Genomic DNA, 16,758 nt, shown 5'->3' on the forward strand with positions numbered 1-16,758 from the left:
ACATGAAGTACTTAGAAAAAAGTTATGTATTTTACATTTACAGGCATTATAGCAGTTAGATGAACCTACAGGTGCAACAATAAAGGCTAAAAGCTCCATTGCTTACATAGAAATAAGTAAAATATACGCGTCCCAAAAAAGGGACAATGGCAAGTAATGGGTTAAGTATGCAATTGTAAAACCTTTGTGTAAGAAGGGAGATAAGATGAATACTGCAAAATATTGGTCAGTCTCTCTACTGACAAGTTTTTCCAAGATTTCAGAGAAACTAGTGCATGTAAGTATTGTTACGCACCTTAGTGAGCATAATATCAACAGTAAAAGTCAGTTTGGATTTCAGAATGGGTCTTCAACAGAAGGTACACTATTTGAATTTGCTGCCAATATTTTGGAGCCCATCAACAAAAGTATTAAGATAGTTGGAATATTTTGTAACCTAACAATATTCAAGAAAGACAGTACCAATAATTCACTAAATTACATACCTACATCATTAACATTGATTTGCAGCAGGATTTTGGAACATATACTGTGTTCAAACAAAATGAATTACCCTGAAGGGAATGGTCTATTGACACACAGTTAACACAGATTTAGAAAAATTGTTCTTGTGAAAAACAGCTAGCTGTTTTCTCACATGAAGTTTTTAGTGCTAGTGACACAGGATTTCAAATTGATTCCACATTTCCATATTTGCAGAAGGCTTTTGACATTGTAGCTCACAAGCAGCTTGCTGTCAAATTGTGTGGTTATGGAGTACCATCTCATTTATGTAGCTGAATTCATGATTTCATGTCAGAGAGGTCACAGTTCATAGCAGCTAATGGGAAGTCATTGAGTAAAACAGAAATTATTTCTGGTGTTCCACAAGGTAGTGTTATAGGCCCTCTGCTGTTACTTATATATATAAATGATTTAGGAGGCAAACTGAGTAGCAGTCTTAGGTTGTTTACAGATGATGCTGTCCTTTATCGTTTCATAAAGTCATCAGAAGATCGAAACAAAGTGATATGATTTAGAAAAGATATCTGTACGTTGCAAAAATCTGCAATAAGGAAAAGTGTGAGGTCATCTGTATGAATGTTATAAGGAATCTGTTAAACTTTGGTTACACAAGAAATCAGTCAAATATAAAGGCTGTAATTCAACTAAATACCTAGGAATTACTGTTATAAACAACTTAAATTGGAAAGAACACATAGAAAATGTTGTGGGAAAGGTGAACTAAAGACTGAGTTTTATTGTCAAAAGACTTAAAAGATGCAACAGATCTACTAAAGAGACTGCCTACACTACACTCGTCCATCATCTTTTGGAGTACTTCTGAGTGGTGTGGATCCTTACCAGACAAGATTAATGGGTACATTGAGAAAGTTCAGAGAAGAGCAAAATGTTTTGTATTATTGAGTGGTAGGGGAGAGAGTGTCACTGACATGATATGGGATTTGGCGTGGACATAATGAAAATCAAGGCATTTTTTCATTGTGACAGAATCTTCTCATGAAATTTCAATCACCAACTTTCTTCTCTGAATTAAAAAATATTTTGTTGATGCCACCCTACCTAGGGAGATACTGTTGTTGTTGTGGTCTTCAGTCCTGAGACTGGTTTGATGCAGCTCTCCATGCTACTCTATCCTATGCAAGCTTCTTCATCTCCCAGTACCTACTGCAACCTACATCCTTCTGAATCTGCTTAGTGTATTGATCTCTTGGTCTCCCTCTACGATTTTTACCCTCCACGCTGCCCTCCAATGCTAAATTTGTGATCCCTCGATGCCTCAGAACATGTCCTACCAACCGATCCCTTCTTCTAGTCAAGTTGTGCCACAAACTTCTCTTCTCCCCAATCCTATTCAATACCTCCTCATTAGTTACATGATCTACCCACCTTATCTTCAGCATTCTTCTGTAGCACCACATTTCGAAAGCTTCTATTCTCTTCTTGTCCAAACTAGTTATCATCCATGTCTCACTTCCATACATGGCTACACTCCATACAAATACTTCCAGAAACGACTTCCTGACACCTAAATCTATATTCGATGTTAACAAATTTCTCTTCTTGAGAAACGCTTTCCTTGCCATTGCCAGTCTACATTTTATATCCTCTCTACTTCGACCATCGTCGGTTATTTTACTCCCTAAATAGCAAAACTCCTTTACTACTTTAAGTGTCTCATTTCCTAATCTAATTCCCTCAGCATCACCCGACTTAATTTGACTACATTCCATTATCCTCGTTTTGCTTTTGTTGATGTTCATCTTATATCCTCCTTTCAAGACACTGTCCATTCCGTTCAACTGCTCTTCCAAGTCCTTTGCTGTCTCTGACAGGATTACAATGTCATCGGCGAACCTCAAAGTTTTTACTTCTTCTCCATGAATTTTAATACCTACTCCAAATTTTTATTTTGTTTCCTTTACTGCTTGCTCAATATACAGATTGAATAACATCGGAGAGAGGCTACAACCCTGTCTCACTCCTTTCCCAACCACTGCTTCCCTTTCATGCCCCTCGACTCTTATAACTGCCATCTGGTTTCTGTACAAATTGTAAATAGCCTTTCGCTCCCTGTATTTTACCCCTGCCACCTTCAGAATTTGAAAGAGAGTATTCCAGTTAACATTGTCAAAAGCTTTCTCTAAGTCTACAAATGCTAGAAACGTAGGTTTGCCTTTTCTTAATCTTTCTTCCAAGATAAGTCGTAAGGTCAGTATTGCCTCACGTGTTCCAACATTTCTACGGAATCCAAACTGATCTTCCCCGAGGTCGACTTCTACCAGTTTTTCCATTCGTCTGTAAAGAATTCGCGTTAGTATTTTGCAGCTGTGACTTATTAAACTGATAGTTCGGTAATTTTCACATCTGTCAACACCTGCTTTCTTTGGGATTGGAATTATTATATTCTTCTTGAAGTCTGAGGGTATTTCGCCTGTCTCATACATCGTGCTCACCAGATGGTAGAGTTTTGTCATGACTGGCTCTCCCAAGGCCATCAGTAGTTCAAATGGAATGGTGTCTACTCCCGGGGCCTTGTTTCGACTCAGGTCTTTCAGTGCTCTGTCAAACTCTTCACGCAGTATCTTATCTCCCATTTCGTCTTCATCTACATCCTCTTCCATTTCCATAATATTGTCCTCAAGTACATCGCCCTTGTATAAACCCTCTATATACTCCTTCCACCTTTCTGCCTTCCCTTCTTTGCTTAGAACTGGGTTGCCATCTGAGCTCTTGATTATTATACAAGTGGTTCTCTTCTCTCCAAAGGTCTCTTTAATTTTCCTGTAGGCAGTATCTATCTTACCCCTAGTGAGACAAGCCTCTACATCCTTACATTTGTCCTCTAGCCATCCCTGCTTAGCCATTTTGCACTTCCTGTCGATATCATTTTTGAGACGTTTGTATTCCTTTTTGCCTGCTTCATTTACTGCATTTTTATATTTTCTCCTTTCATCAATTAAATTCATATTTCTTCTATAACCCAAGGATTTCTTTTAGCCCTCGTCTTTTTACCTACTTGATCCTCTGCTGCCTTCACTACTTCGTCCCTCAGAGCTACCCATTCTTCTTCTACTGTATTTCTTTCCCCCATTCCTGTCAATTGTTCCCTTATGGTCTCCCTGAAACTCTCTACAACCTCTGGTTCTTTCAGTTTATCCAGGTCCCATCTCCTTAAATTCCCACCTTTTTGCAGTTTCTTCAGTTTCAATCTGCAGTTCATAACCAATAGATTGTGGTCAGAATCCACATCTGCCCCAGGAAATGTCTTACAATTTAAAACGTGGTTCCTAAATCTCTGTCTTACCATTATATAATCTATCTGATACCTTTTAGTATCTCCAGGATTCTTCCAGGTATACAACCTTCTTTTATGATTCTTGAACCAAGTGTTGGCTATGATTAAGTTATGCTCTGTGCAAAATTCTACAAGGCGGCTTCCTCTTTCATTCCTCCCCCCCCCCCCCCCCCCCCCCCCCAATTCATATTCACCTACTATGTTTCCTTCTCTCCCTTTTCCTACTGACGAATTCCAGTCACCCATAACTATTAAATTTTCGTCTCCCTTCACTACCTGAATAATTTCTTTTATCTCGTCATACATTTCATCTATTTCTTCATCATCTGCAGAGCTAGTTGGCATATAAACTTGTACTACTGTAGTAGGCATGGGCTTTGTGTCTATCTTGGCCACAATAATGCGTTCACTATGCTGTTTGTAGTAGCTAACCCGCACTCCTATTTTTTTATTCATTATTAAACCTACTCCTGCATTACCCCTATTTGATTTTGTATTTATGACCCTGTAATCACCTGACCAAAAGTCTTGTTCCTCCTGCCACCGAACTTCACTAATTCCCACTATATCTAACTTTAACCTATCCATTTCCCTTTTTAAATTTTCTAACCTACCTGCCCGATTAAGGGATCTGACATTCCACGCTCCGATCCGTAGAACGCCAGTTTTCTTTCTCCTGATAACGACGTCCTCCTGAGTAATCCCCGCCCAGAGATCCGAATGGGGGACTATTTTACCTCCGGAATATTTTACCCAAGAGGACGCCATCATCATTTAATCATACAGTAGAGCTGCATGTCCTCGGGAAAAATTATGGCTGTAGTTTCCCCTTGCTTTCAGCCGTTCGCAGTACCAGCACAGCAAGGCCGTTTTGGTTAATGTTACAAGGCCAGATCAGTCAATCATCCAGACTGTTGCCCCTGCAACTACTGAAAAGGCTGCTGCCCCTCTTCAGGAACCACATGTTTGTCTGGCCTCTCAACAGATACCCCTCCGTTGTGGTTGCACCTACGGTACGGCCATCTGTATCGCTGAGGCACGCAAGCCTCCCCACCAACGGCAAGGTCCATGGTTCATGGGGGGGATTCATAACCAATAGATTGTGGTCAGAATCTACATCTGCCCCAGGAAATGTCTTACAATTTAAAACCTAGTTCCTAAATCTCTGTCTTACCATTATATAATCTATCTGAAACCTGTCAGTATCTCCAGGCTTCTTCCATGTATACAGCCTCCTTTCATGATTCTTGAACCAAGTGTTAGCTATGATTAAGTTATGCTCTGTGCAAAATTCTACAAGGCGGCTTCCTCTTTCATTCCTTCCCCCCAATCCATATTCACCTACTATGTTTCCTTCTCTCCCTTTTCCTACTGACGAATTCCAGTCACCCATAACTATTAAATTTTCGTCTCCCTTCACTACCTGAATAATTTCTTTTATCTCGTCATACATTTCATCTATTTCTTCATCATCTGCAGAGCTAGTTGGCATATAAACTTGTACTACTGTAGTAGGCATGGGCTTTGTGTCTATCTTGGCCACAATAATGCGTTCACTATGCTGTTTGTAGTAGCTAACCCGCACTCCTATTTTTTTATTCATTATTAAACCTACTCCTGCATTACCCCTATTTGATTTTGTATTTATAACCCTGTAATCACCTGACCAAAAGTCTTATTCCTCCTGCCACCGAACTTCACTAATTCCCACTATATCTAACTTTAACCTATCCATCTCCCTTTTTAAATTTTCTAACCTACCTGCCCGATTAAGGGATCTGACATTCCACGTTCCGATCCGTAGAACGCCAGTTTTCTTTCTCCTGATAACGACGTCCTCTTGAGTAGTCCCCGCCCGGAGATCCAAATGGGGGACTATTTTACCTCCGGAATATTTTACCCAAGAGGACGCCATCATCATTTAATCATACAGTAGAGCTGCATGTCCTCGGGAAAAATTACGGCTGTAGTATCCCCTTGCTTTCAGCCGTTCGCAGTACCAGCACAGCAAGGCCATTTTGGTTAATGTTACAAGGCCAGATCAGTCAATCATCCACACTGTTGCCCCTGCAACTACTGAAAGGCTGCTGCCCCTCTTCAGGAACCACATGTTTGTCTGGCCTCTCAACAGATACCCCTCCGTTGTGGTTGCACCTACGGTACGGCCATCTGTATCACTGAGGCACGCAAGCCTCCCCACCAACGGCAAGGTCCATGGTTCATGGGGGGGGGAGGAGGGAGATACTATCATCATAATAAAATAAGGGAAATCAGAGCTCGCATTGATAGATATAGGTGTTTGTTTCTTCTGCACACTGTTCAAGATTGGAATAACAGAATTATTGTGAAGGTGGTTTGATGAACTCTCTGCCAGGCACTTAGGTGTAATTTGTAGAGTATCCATATAGATCTAGATGTGGATGAACAAAAGCATTTTACTGTGTCAGTCACTAATGCCTTTAAACAAATCTCCATACTTAGGTATAAGTGGTGAGCGAGGGAAGTAACTTGATTCGTATCTTTCAAACAGAAAACAAAAGTTGTACTGATTAGTTAAGAAAGTATCTCAACATCATCAGAATGGCGTACCATCAATTGTGGAGTGCCTTGAGACTCCGTTATGGGCCTCTATGTTTTATTAATGATCTACCACTTTGTACATAACATTGCAAATTCACCATCTTTGCCAGTGACACTCTGCTACTTATTAATAATTCATTAGAGAAACTTGAGGTTTCAGCTAATAAGGTTTTCAGGGATATTGTGAACTGGTTTTACATAAATGGTCATTCTGTTAATTACAATAAAACAAACCACATTCAATTTCACATAACCTCTAAAAATGAAGAACTTGGATAAAACGTGATGACCAGCAGATGCCTATAGTGCATAGTTCAAAATAGCTGGTCTTGCATAGAGGTAGCAAACTAAAATGATCAAATCAAGTTCTGGATCTGTGCAAATGACTGAATTCTGCAACTCACACTGAATGCTTTATTTGCTTTTATAGAAATATGGAAATTATTCAATCTGCTTATTATGATTATTTTCATGCCATTATGGCATATGAAATCATATTTGGGAAATCAGTCACTGGCTAGAAAAGTACTGTATAAACATAATAATCATGAGTGGAGTCCACCCTAGATCCACATGCAGAGATATTTTTATAAAAAACTTGAAATCCTCACAGCCACTCCACAATATATGTTCTCCATGATGTGTTTCATAAGAGAAAAATAACCTTTTTAAACCTAATAGTATGTATCATAGCCATGATACTAGCAGAGGAAGAGATATCTACTCTCGAGAACACAAGACTGAGCATGGTACACGAGGGGGCCATTTCAGTAAAAGCTTCCTTCAGTAAAGCTTCCTTCACAAATCAAGTGTTTCTTATGTTACATGTCTTCACAGCATAGATCACCAAAACACAAAATAAATAAAATAAAATGTAACAATATTATGAAAAAGAAAGTTGCTACTCACCATATAGTGGACATGCTGAGTCAAAGATAGGCCTATCTGTGACTCAGCATCTCCGCTGTATGGTGAGTAGCAACTTTCCTTTTCATAATATTGTTGCATTGCATCCTGGATTTTCCACTGTTTGAAATAAATAAAATGACTATTCTTCCAAATCTAAGCCATAGTTCTTAGCTGCCAGTTCCTCTACAGAGCTAAGTATTTCAAGTTCCTATTGAGGTATGACACCACTGCCTCTTTATCTAATCTGTTGAACATACAAACTGTGCTGCTTGTTTTCGTTTCCCTTTGCAATTTGGAAATCATTGTAGTCGCAATCATCTCATGGTCACTCATACCAGTTTCAATGTGAACATCCTTGAAGAGGTGATGTCTATTTGTTGTTACACATACAATAGATTTCCATCATGAGTGGGCTTCTGAACAATTCCCTTTTTTATTTAATGTTTTGACGTTAAGAGTTTTTTTTACTACCACACCATTAATACCTAAGAAACCTGTATGTAACAAACACAGTAATAATATTGTGTTCTGAACTCACATATTTTCTGGGATGACACAGAGAAAATACTATACAATGTGCAATATGTGAAAGTAAATTTGTTAACTAACCAAGAACTTTAGTAATGTTGGTCAACAGGTCAGCAGTTCTTTGATGTCCTCTGATGGAAGAAGAAGTATTGATATCATTGCTGATCACCATGCATCTTGCTACACTTGCTTCAGGGTTCAGCATTAGCTTTTCAAGTTCCATCATGCAAGAGGCTATGGTCTGGTGTTTTACTCCATATAGAAATTCAATATCTGCTGCACGTCCAACATCAGCAACTGGTCCCCACTGAATAGATAAGCCGGGGAATCCACATTCTTTGCGGGATTCAACCTAAGTAATGAAACAGTTGTAAAGAATTAAAAATTTGGTGATAATTGTTCACTGAGACATCTTCTATTCCTTTAATGAAATTGATACTGATTATATTTGATTAACACGTAAAAGTCAATGCATTCAATTGGATGCCATAAATATGATCATAAGACAGATGAGAGGAAAAGTTATTCAATAGTTTGTAGACTACCAGTCTGGCTCAATGTCAGGTGTATACAGAATAGTTCACATCAGTTACACAAAGCCCTTTTCAACACAGATGGCATTTTAACCCTTCAGGCAGGAACTCAACAGCATGTACAAGGTTCACACAGGTTCCAAATACCCTCCTGGTAGCCATATGCCCTGCTCGCCTCCACTTCATTTGCATATCGACATAATTTTGCCATCCGCTCTGCTCTGTTCCCTCATCCATTTCTTTGATTTCCTGTCTCTCCTATTACAGCATGCACCTCATCATTGGTCACTGAGTGGTTTTGCATGAAAAATCCATGTCTCACTGTAAGATGTGCAAGCTGGTAATACATACTGATTGCAAACTTATCTTTCCAGACTCATCAGAAGCTTGATGAAATAAGCAGTGCAATTTATATGCAAACCAGGGACATAAAAAGGAATCCACTAGGCGCGCGCGCACGCGGCTGTGTGTGTGTGTGTGTGTGTGTGTCTGTGTGTGTGTGTGTGTCTGTCGTCTATTGTTGACAAAGATATGAAGATATGAAGAAAGTGTCCACTATTACCCTGGGGGGAGAAGTTCAAAGATGTATTGTACTGGGGAGAACCGACAAGCAGCTGTGTCAATGAAATATGCACCATTAACCACTTGTGCTGTAGAGAGATCTTACTCAGGCTATAAAAATGTACTAACAGGCAATATAAAAAGTTTCACTACACAAAACGTATAATTGTGATTAATTATATACCAAAACATAATATAAAACTTCTCGTTAGCTGTAGTTTTCGGTCACAAGTTCTGGTTGTACATAGGTACACACCTTACTGTGTGTGTTTTCATGTGAGTGACACATGAAAAGACTTTTCACAGTAAAAGACTTCTCATTAAAATATTATAAAAAGAGAAAATAATTGTAGCATGAGTAAATATCTCAATTGTTTATGGATTTTTTTGAGTGCTAATACAATGAAAAGTTAATTATTTATTTTCCATAAAGAACTAGAATCACTATGTCAAAATTATAATGAAATGTCCTATGTTAATATTGGTGTTCTTCATATTTTATTTATTTTATTTTATACATGAAGTTCTGTAGGACCAAATTGGGGAGCAGATCCCCATGGCCATGGAATGTAGCAATATATGAAATTACAACAGGAAAGTAGTAAAAGATAAAATAAAATGTTCATGAATCCTAAAAAGATGACAAGCTATACATTTATATAAATGCACTCAACAAAGTGACACAGGAATTAGCTTAATTTTTCAAGGTACTCCTTAACAGAATAGAAGGAGTGACCTATGAAGAAACTCTTCAGTTTGGATTTGAAAGTGTTTGGATTACTGCTTAGATTTTTGAATTCTTGTGGTAGCTTATTGAAAATGGATGCAGCAGCGGAATACTGCATGCCTTTCTGTGCAACAGTCGAGATGCAATCCAAATGCAGATTGGATTTCTGCCTAGTATTAACTGAGTGAAAACTGCTAATTCTTGGGAATAAGCTGACACTGTTAACAGGAAATGACATTAAAGAATACATATATTGAGAAGCCAATGTCAGAATACCCAGCCTAATGAATAGCGGTCGACAAGAGGTTCTCAAACTTACATCACTTATTGCACAATCCAGCTGTTTCTGAGCCAAAAATACTCTTTGAGAATGGGAAGAGTTACCCCAAAATATAATACCAACATGTAAGTGAATGAAAATAAGATAAGTGGACTACTTTTCATACCAACCTACCACTAACTTCTGAAAATGTTCCAACAGTAAAAATGGCAGCATTAAGTCATTGAACAAGATCCTGAACATGGGATTTCTACGACAGTTTACTATCTATCTGAACACGTATAAATTTGAACTGTTCAGTCTCACTAATCATATGCCCCTTCTATGCAAGCAGAATATCAGGTTTTGTTGTGTTGTATGTTAGAAACTGTAAAAACTGAGTCGTACTGTGATTCAGCTTCAATTTATTTTCTGCAAACCATGAACTTATTTCTTAAACTGCACTATTTGAAACAGTCCCAATGTTTCACACAACATCTTTTACTACCAAGCTAGTGTCATCAGCAAACAGAAATTTAGAAATATTTTAAAATCACCTGTAATACTAGAAGGCATATTATTTGTATAAATAATGAAGGGGAGTAGCCCCAGGCATGATCCCTGGGCACTCCTCATCTGACCATGTCCCACTCAGACTTCACATCATAGCCATTCTCAATACTGTAGAGAATGACCAGCTGCTTGTTCTTAAAGTAAGAGGTGAACCAACTGTGAGCTACCATAATGGTACAACTTCTAGAACAATATTAGTTATTAAATCAAAAAAGATGCCTAGTGTTTGAGACATTTTGTTTAATCCATCCAGTACCTCAAATAGAAAGCAAAATATAGCATTTTCTGTTACCAAACCACTTCTAAAACCAATTCTACATTTGACAGCAACTTATGTGAAATGAAATGATCCATTATTCTTACACACAGCCTTTTCAACAACCTTAGCAAGGACTGATGACATAGAAATAGGTCTAAAATAGTCTACATTATACCTTTCTCCCTTTTTATAAAGCAGCTTTACTACTAAGTACTGCAATCACTCAGGAAACTGATCATTTCTATATATATATATATATATATATTTAAAAAGAAAGATGATGAGACTTACCAAACAGAAGCGCTGGCAGGTCGATAGACACACAAACAAACACAAACATACACACAAAATTCTAGCTTTCGCAACCAACGGTTGCCTCGTCAGGAAAGAGGGAAGGAGAGGGAAAGACAAAAGGATTTGGGTTTTAAGGGAGAGGGTAAGGAGTCATTCCAATCCCGGGAGTGGAAAGACTTACCTTAGGGGGAAAAAAGGACAAGTATACACTCGCACACACACACATATCCATCCGCATATACACAGACACAAGCAGACATTTGTAAAGGCAAAGAGTTTGGGCAGAGATGTCAGTCGGGGCGGAAGTACAAAGGCAACGATGATGTTGAAAGACAGGTGAGGTATGAGCGGCGGCGAATTGAAATTAGAAATTAGTGGAGATTGAGGCCTGGCGGATAGCGAGAAGAGAGGATATGCTGAAGGGCAAGTTCCCATCTCCGGAGTTCTGACAGGTTGGTGTTAGTGGGAAGTATCCAGATAACCCGGATGGTGTAACACTGTGCCAAGATGTGCTGGCCGTGCACAAAGGCATGTTTAGCCACAGGGTGATCCTCATTGCCAACAAACACTGTCTGCCTGTGTCCATTCATGCGAATGGACAGTTTGTTGCTGGTCATTCCCACATAGAACGCTTCACAGTGTAGGCAGGTCAGTTGGTAAATCTCGTGGGTGCTTTCACACGTGGCTCTGCCTTTGATCGTGTACACCTTCCGGGTTACAGGACTGGAATAGGTGGTGGTGGGAGGGTGCATGGGACAGGTTTTACACCGGGGGCGGTTACAGGGGTAGGAGCCAGAGGGTAGGGAAGGTGGTTTGGGGATTTCATAGGGATGAACTAAGAGGTTACGAAGGTTAGGTGGACGGCGGAAAGACACTCTTGGTGGAGTGGGGAGGATTTCATGAAGGATGGATCTCATTTCAGGGCAGGATTTGAGGAAGTCTTATCCCTGCTGGAGAGCCACATTCAGAATCTGATCCAGTCCCGGAAAGTATCCTGTCAGGGCACTTTTGGGGTTCTTCTGTGGAAGGTTCCGGGTTTGAGGAGATGAGGAAGTGGCTCTGGTTATTTGCTTCTGTACCAGGTCGGGAGGGTAGTTATGGGATGCAAAAGCTGTTTTCAGGTTGTTGGTGTAATGGTTCAAGGATTCCGGACTGGAGCAGATTCGTTTGCCACGAAGACCTAGGCTGTAGGGAAGGGACCGTTTGATGTGGAATGGGTGGCAGCTGTCATAATGGAGGTACTGTTGCTTGTTGGTGGGTTTGATGTGGACGGACATGTGAAGCTGGCCATTGGACAGGTGGAGGTCAACGTCAAGGAAAGTGGCATGGGATTTAGAGTAGGACCAGGTGAATCTGATGGAACCAAAGGAGTTGAGGTTGGAGAGGAAATTCTGGAGTTCTTCTTCACTGTGAGGCCAGATCATGAAAATGTCATCAATAAATCTGTACCAAACTTTGGGTTGGCAGGCCTGGGTAACCAAGAAGGCTTCCTCTAAGCGACCCATGAATAGGTTGGCGTACGAGGGGGCCATCCTGGTACCCATGGCTGTTCCCTTTAATTGTTGGTATGTCTGGCCTTCAAAAGTGAAGAAGTTGTGGGTCAGGATGAAGCTGGCTAAGGTAATGAGGAAAGAGGTTTTAGGTAGGGCGGCAGGTGATCGGCGTGAAAGCAAGTGCTCCATCGCAGCGAGGCCCTGGACATGCGGAATATTTGTGTATAAGGAAGTGGCATCAATGGTTACAAGGATGGTTACGAAAGCTAGAATTTTGTGTGCATGTTTGTGTTTGTTTGTGTGTCTATCAACCTGCCAGCGCTTTTGTTTGGTAATTCTCATCATCTTTCTTTTTAGATATATTTTTCCCACGTGGAATGTTTCCCTCTATTATATTCATATCATTAATTTGAACCCAACAATCACGTTTGTTATTGTTATTGTCACTGTTACATTTCATACTCTTTTCTGTCGTCTTATTTCCGCCTTCTGTTTTTGCCAGCAGTTTCTCTTTCTATTCACCTTCTCCTTTTTTACCGTAATCCAGTATACAATTTTATCCCGCCGATATATACTCTATAATACGTAATAATACGTAACCCACTTCCAAACCATAACCAAAAAAATTTTTTTTTTCCGCTTTCAACACTACCGCTGCTGTAAAATCCACCATTTCCAGTTCACAAACAGTTCCTTTCAGCTATTAAACAACCTTTTCGGCTAGTTTTAATAACTTTAGCTTTATTTCCATTTCCGTTTTTCTCACATCACCGATCATTTTTAGCCGCTTCCCACAGGTTTTAACGTCGTTATTTCTTCATCAGACAATTGTTAGCTTCATTTCCATAATCTGCCACCACCAAACCACTCCTTTTAATACATCCTCACGTAGTTTTTTCGAAATTTTCCCGTATTTCTCCACCCTTTAACGTGTTTTGGCGGCAACACAACCACCTAACCTTTATGCACATCATTATCTACCTACACAAGTTCACCACAGGATCAACATAGCCCAGCTCTAACCAACCCTTTTTCGCCTTTTTTCACACCAGATCTCCATTTGCTTTCTAGTTTTACCTTTATATCTCCCCATATATTTTTATATTTATTTTCATTTTCATTTCAGCCTCGTGTTCCACTTCCCACCTTCTAGTACCATGTCACCCTCACAACACCTCCACAACGACCCCATTAAGTTCTATTTACATTCCCTCCACAAAATGCCTTCGCCCTAGCCAGATTACACTCCCATATTTTATTTTCTCAGGCTTGTCTGACATTTGGCATCAGCCCCAAAGGCCTCACACTTAAAGTTCCCATCTCTGGCTGCAACCCTTCTTTCCATCAGTCCCTATACCAGTTCCTAACCGAACAATCCATTGCCCTCACCCACCTAATCCTTCACCTACACATCCACTCAGCCAATCAACACACCCATCAACTCCTATCCTTAATAAAAGTCCTCAATCTTTCCTCTCCCACATCCACACCGGTTGTTCAGAGCATCCTCCTACAGGCCAACCGCAAATTAGAACAGCATGCCACCCTCCACCTTAAAAAACTATCCAATCTCCTGGTTTCCCACCTCCGGAAAGGCAACTCACTCACCCTTCACAACCTTTCCAGCAAACCTCAACCTCCTCTCATTGCACACAAACCCAGTCTCTCCCATCTACTCAATCTCCCACTTCCAGCTCCACTCCCTCCAAAACCTCAAAATTCCAATCAACACAATCTGGAACCACAACACCCCAATTCAGTAGTTAACCTTTCCTCCAAACCTCTCTCCCAATCCGAAACCTCTGTCCTATCCAAAGGCCTCACCTTCAGCCCCACTCCCAGATTTAACCAAACAGCCCTCGTCAAAGATTTACTGTCCTATACCCGTACTCTCTGCTGGAAATATCACTTTGCCACGAAGAAAAATGATCCTAATCCTACTCCTAATGATCCAACTCCCCAAGACACTATCCAAATTGAACCATGCCTGGAACAGTTCCGTCCTCAGTCACAGCGGGACCCACCTCCTCTTCCTCAAAATCACCCTCTCCTAACCTTCGAGGAATTTCTGACTTCCAGCCTTGCCTCTCAATCCTTCTTAAAAAACCTTAATCCTACTCCCAACATCACCACTGCTGCAGCCCAGGCTATCCGTGATCTGAAGGCTGACCAATCCATCGTCATTCTTCCGGCGGACAAGGGTTCCACGACTGGTACTTGATCGTCGGGAGTATGTGGCTGAGGGACTGCGTCAGCTTTCAGACAACACTACTTACAAAGTTTGCCAAGGTAATCCCATTCCTGATGACCAGGCAGAGCTTCAAAGAATCCTCAGAACCTTAGGCCCCCTACAAAACCTTTCACCTGACTCCATCAACCTCCTGACCCCACCAACACGCCGCATCCCTACCTTCTACCTTCTTCCCAAAATTCACAAACCCAATCATCCCGGCCGTCCCATTGTAGCTGGTTACCAAGCCCCCACAGAACGCATCTCTGCCTATGTAGATCAACACCTTCAACCCATTACATGCAGTCTCCCATCCTTCATCAAAGACACCAACCACTTTCTCGAACGCCTGGAATCCCTACCCGGTCTGTTAGCCCCGGAAACCATCCTTGTAACCATTGATGCCACTTCCTTATACACAAATATTCCGCATGTCCAGGGCCTCGCTGCGATGGAGCACTTGCTTTCACGCCGATCACCTGCCGCCCTACCTAAAACCTCTTTCCTCATTACCTTAGCTAGCTTCATCCTGACCCGCAACTTCTTCACTTTCGAAGGCCAGACATACCAACAATTAAAGGGAACAGCCATGGGTACCAGAATGGCCCCCTCGTACACCAACCTATTCATGGGTTGCTTAGAGGAAGCCTTCTTGGTTACCCAGGCCTGCCAACCCAAAGTTTGGTACAGATTTATTGATGACATTTTCATGATCTGGCCTCACAGTGAAGAAGAACTCCAGAATTTCCTCTCCAACCTCAACTCCTTTGGTTCCATCAGATTCACCTGGTCCTACTCTAAATCCCATGCCACTTTCCTTGACGTTGACCTCCACCTGTCCAATGGCCAGCTTCATATGTCCGTCCACATCAAACCCACCAACAAGCAACAGTACCTCCATTATGACAGCTGCCACCCATTCCACATCAAACAGTCCCTTCCCTACAGCCTAGGTCTTCGTGGCAAACGAATCTGCTCCAGTCCGGAATCCTTGAACCATTACACCAACAACCTGAAAACAGCTTTTGTATCCCATAACTACCCTCCCGACCTGGTACAGAAGCAAATAACCAGAGCCACTTCCTCATCTCCTCAAACCCGGAACCTTCCACAGAAGAACCCCAAAAGTGCCCCACTTGTGACAGGATACTTTCCGGGACTGGATCAGATTCTGAATGTGGCTCTCCAGCAGGGATACGACTTCCTCAAATCCTGCCCTGAAATGAGATCCATCCTTCATGAAATCCTCCCCACTCCACCAAGAGTGTCTTTCCGCCGTCCACCTAACCTTCGTAACCTCTTAGTTCATCCCCATGAAATCCCCAAACCACCTTCCCTACCCTCTGGCTCCTACCCCTGTAACCGCCCCCGGTGTAAAACCTGTCCCATGCACCCTCCCACCACCACCTATTCCAGTCCTGTAACCCGGAAGGTGTACACGATCAAAGGCAGAGCCACGTGTGAAAGCACCCCCGTGATTTACCAACTGACCTGCCTACACTGTGAAGCGTTCTATGTGGGAATGACCAGCAACAAACTGTCCATTCGCATGAATGGACACAGGCAGACAGTGTTTGTTGGCAATGAGGATCACCCTGTGGCTAAACATGCCTTGGTGCACGGCCAGCACATCTTGGCACATTGTTACACTGTCCGGGTTATCTGGATACTTCCCACTAACACCAACCTGTCAGAACTCCGGAGATGGGAACTTGCCCTTCAGCATATCCTCTCTTCTCGCTATCCGCCAGGCCTCAATCTCCGCTAATTTCTAATTTCAATTCGCCGCCGCTCATACCTCACCTGTCTTTCAACATCATCTTTGCCTTTGTACTTCCGCCCCGACTGACATCTCTGCTCAAACTCTTTGCCTTTACAAATGTCTGCTTGTGCCTGTGTATATGCGGATGGATATGTGTGTGTGTGAGAGTGTATACCTGTCCTTTTCTCCCCCTAAGGTAAGTCTTTCCGCTCCCGGGATTGGAATGACTCCTTACCCTCTCCCTTAAAACC

The 16,758-nt window shown here is 41.4% G+C and overlaps 1 protein-coding gene across 1 annotated transcript in view; it reads right to left on the minus strand.

Annotated features, from left to right (window-relative positions):
* The window catches only part of LOC126175574 (fatty acid synthase-like), a 186,678-nt gene that overhangs the window by 48,845 nt on the left and 121,075 nt on the right, over positions 1 to 16,758 (minus strand). The window contains exon 13 of the mRNA XM_049922432.1: positions 7,898 to 8,168. Coding sequence (XP_049778389.1) covers positions 7,898 to 8,168 — 271 coding nt within the window. The remainder of the gene's footprint in view (positions 1 to 7,897; positions 8,169 to 16,758) is intronic.

Source organism: Schistocerca cancellata, chromosome 3, assembly GCF_023864275.1.
Source record: "Schistocerca cancellata isolate TAMUIC-IGC-003103 chromosome 3, iqSchCanc2.1, whole genome shotgun sequence".
Lineage (NCBI taxonomy): Eukaryota > Metazoa > Arthropoda > Insecta > Orthoptera > Acrididae > Schistocerca > Schistocerca cancellata.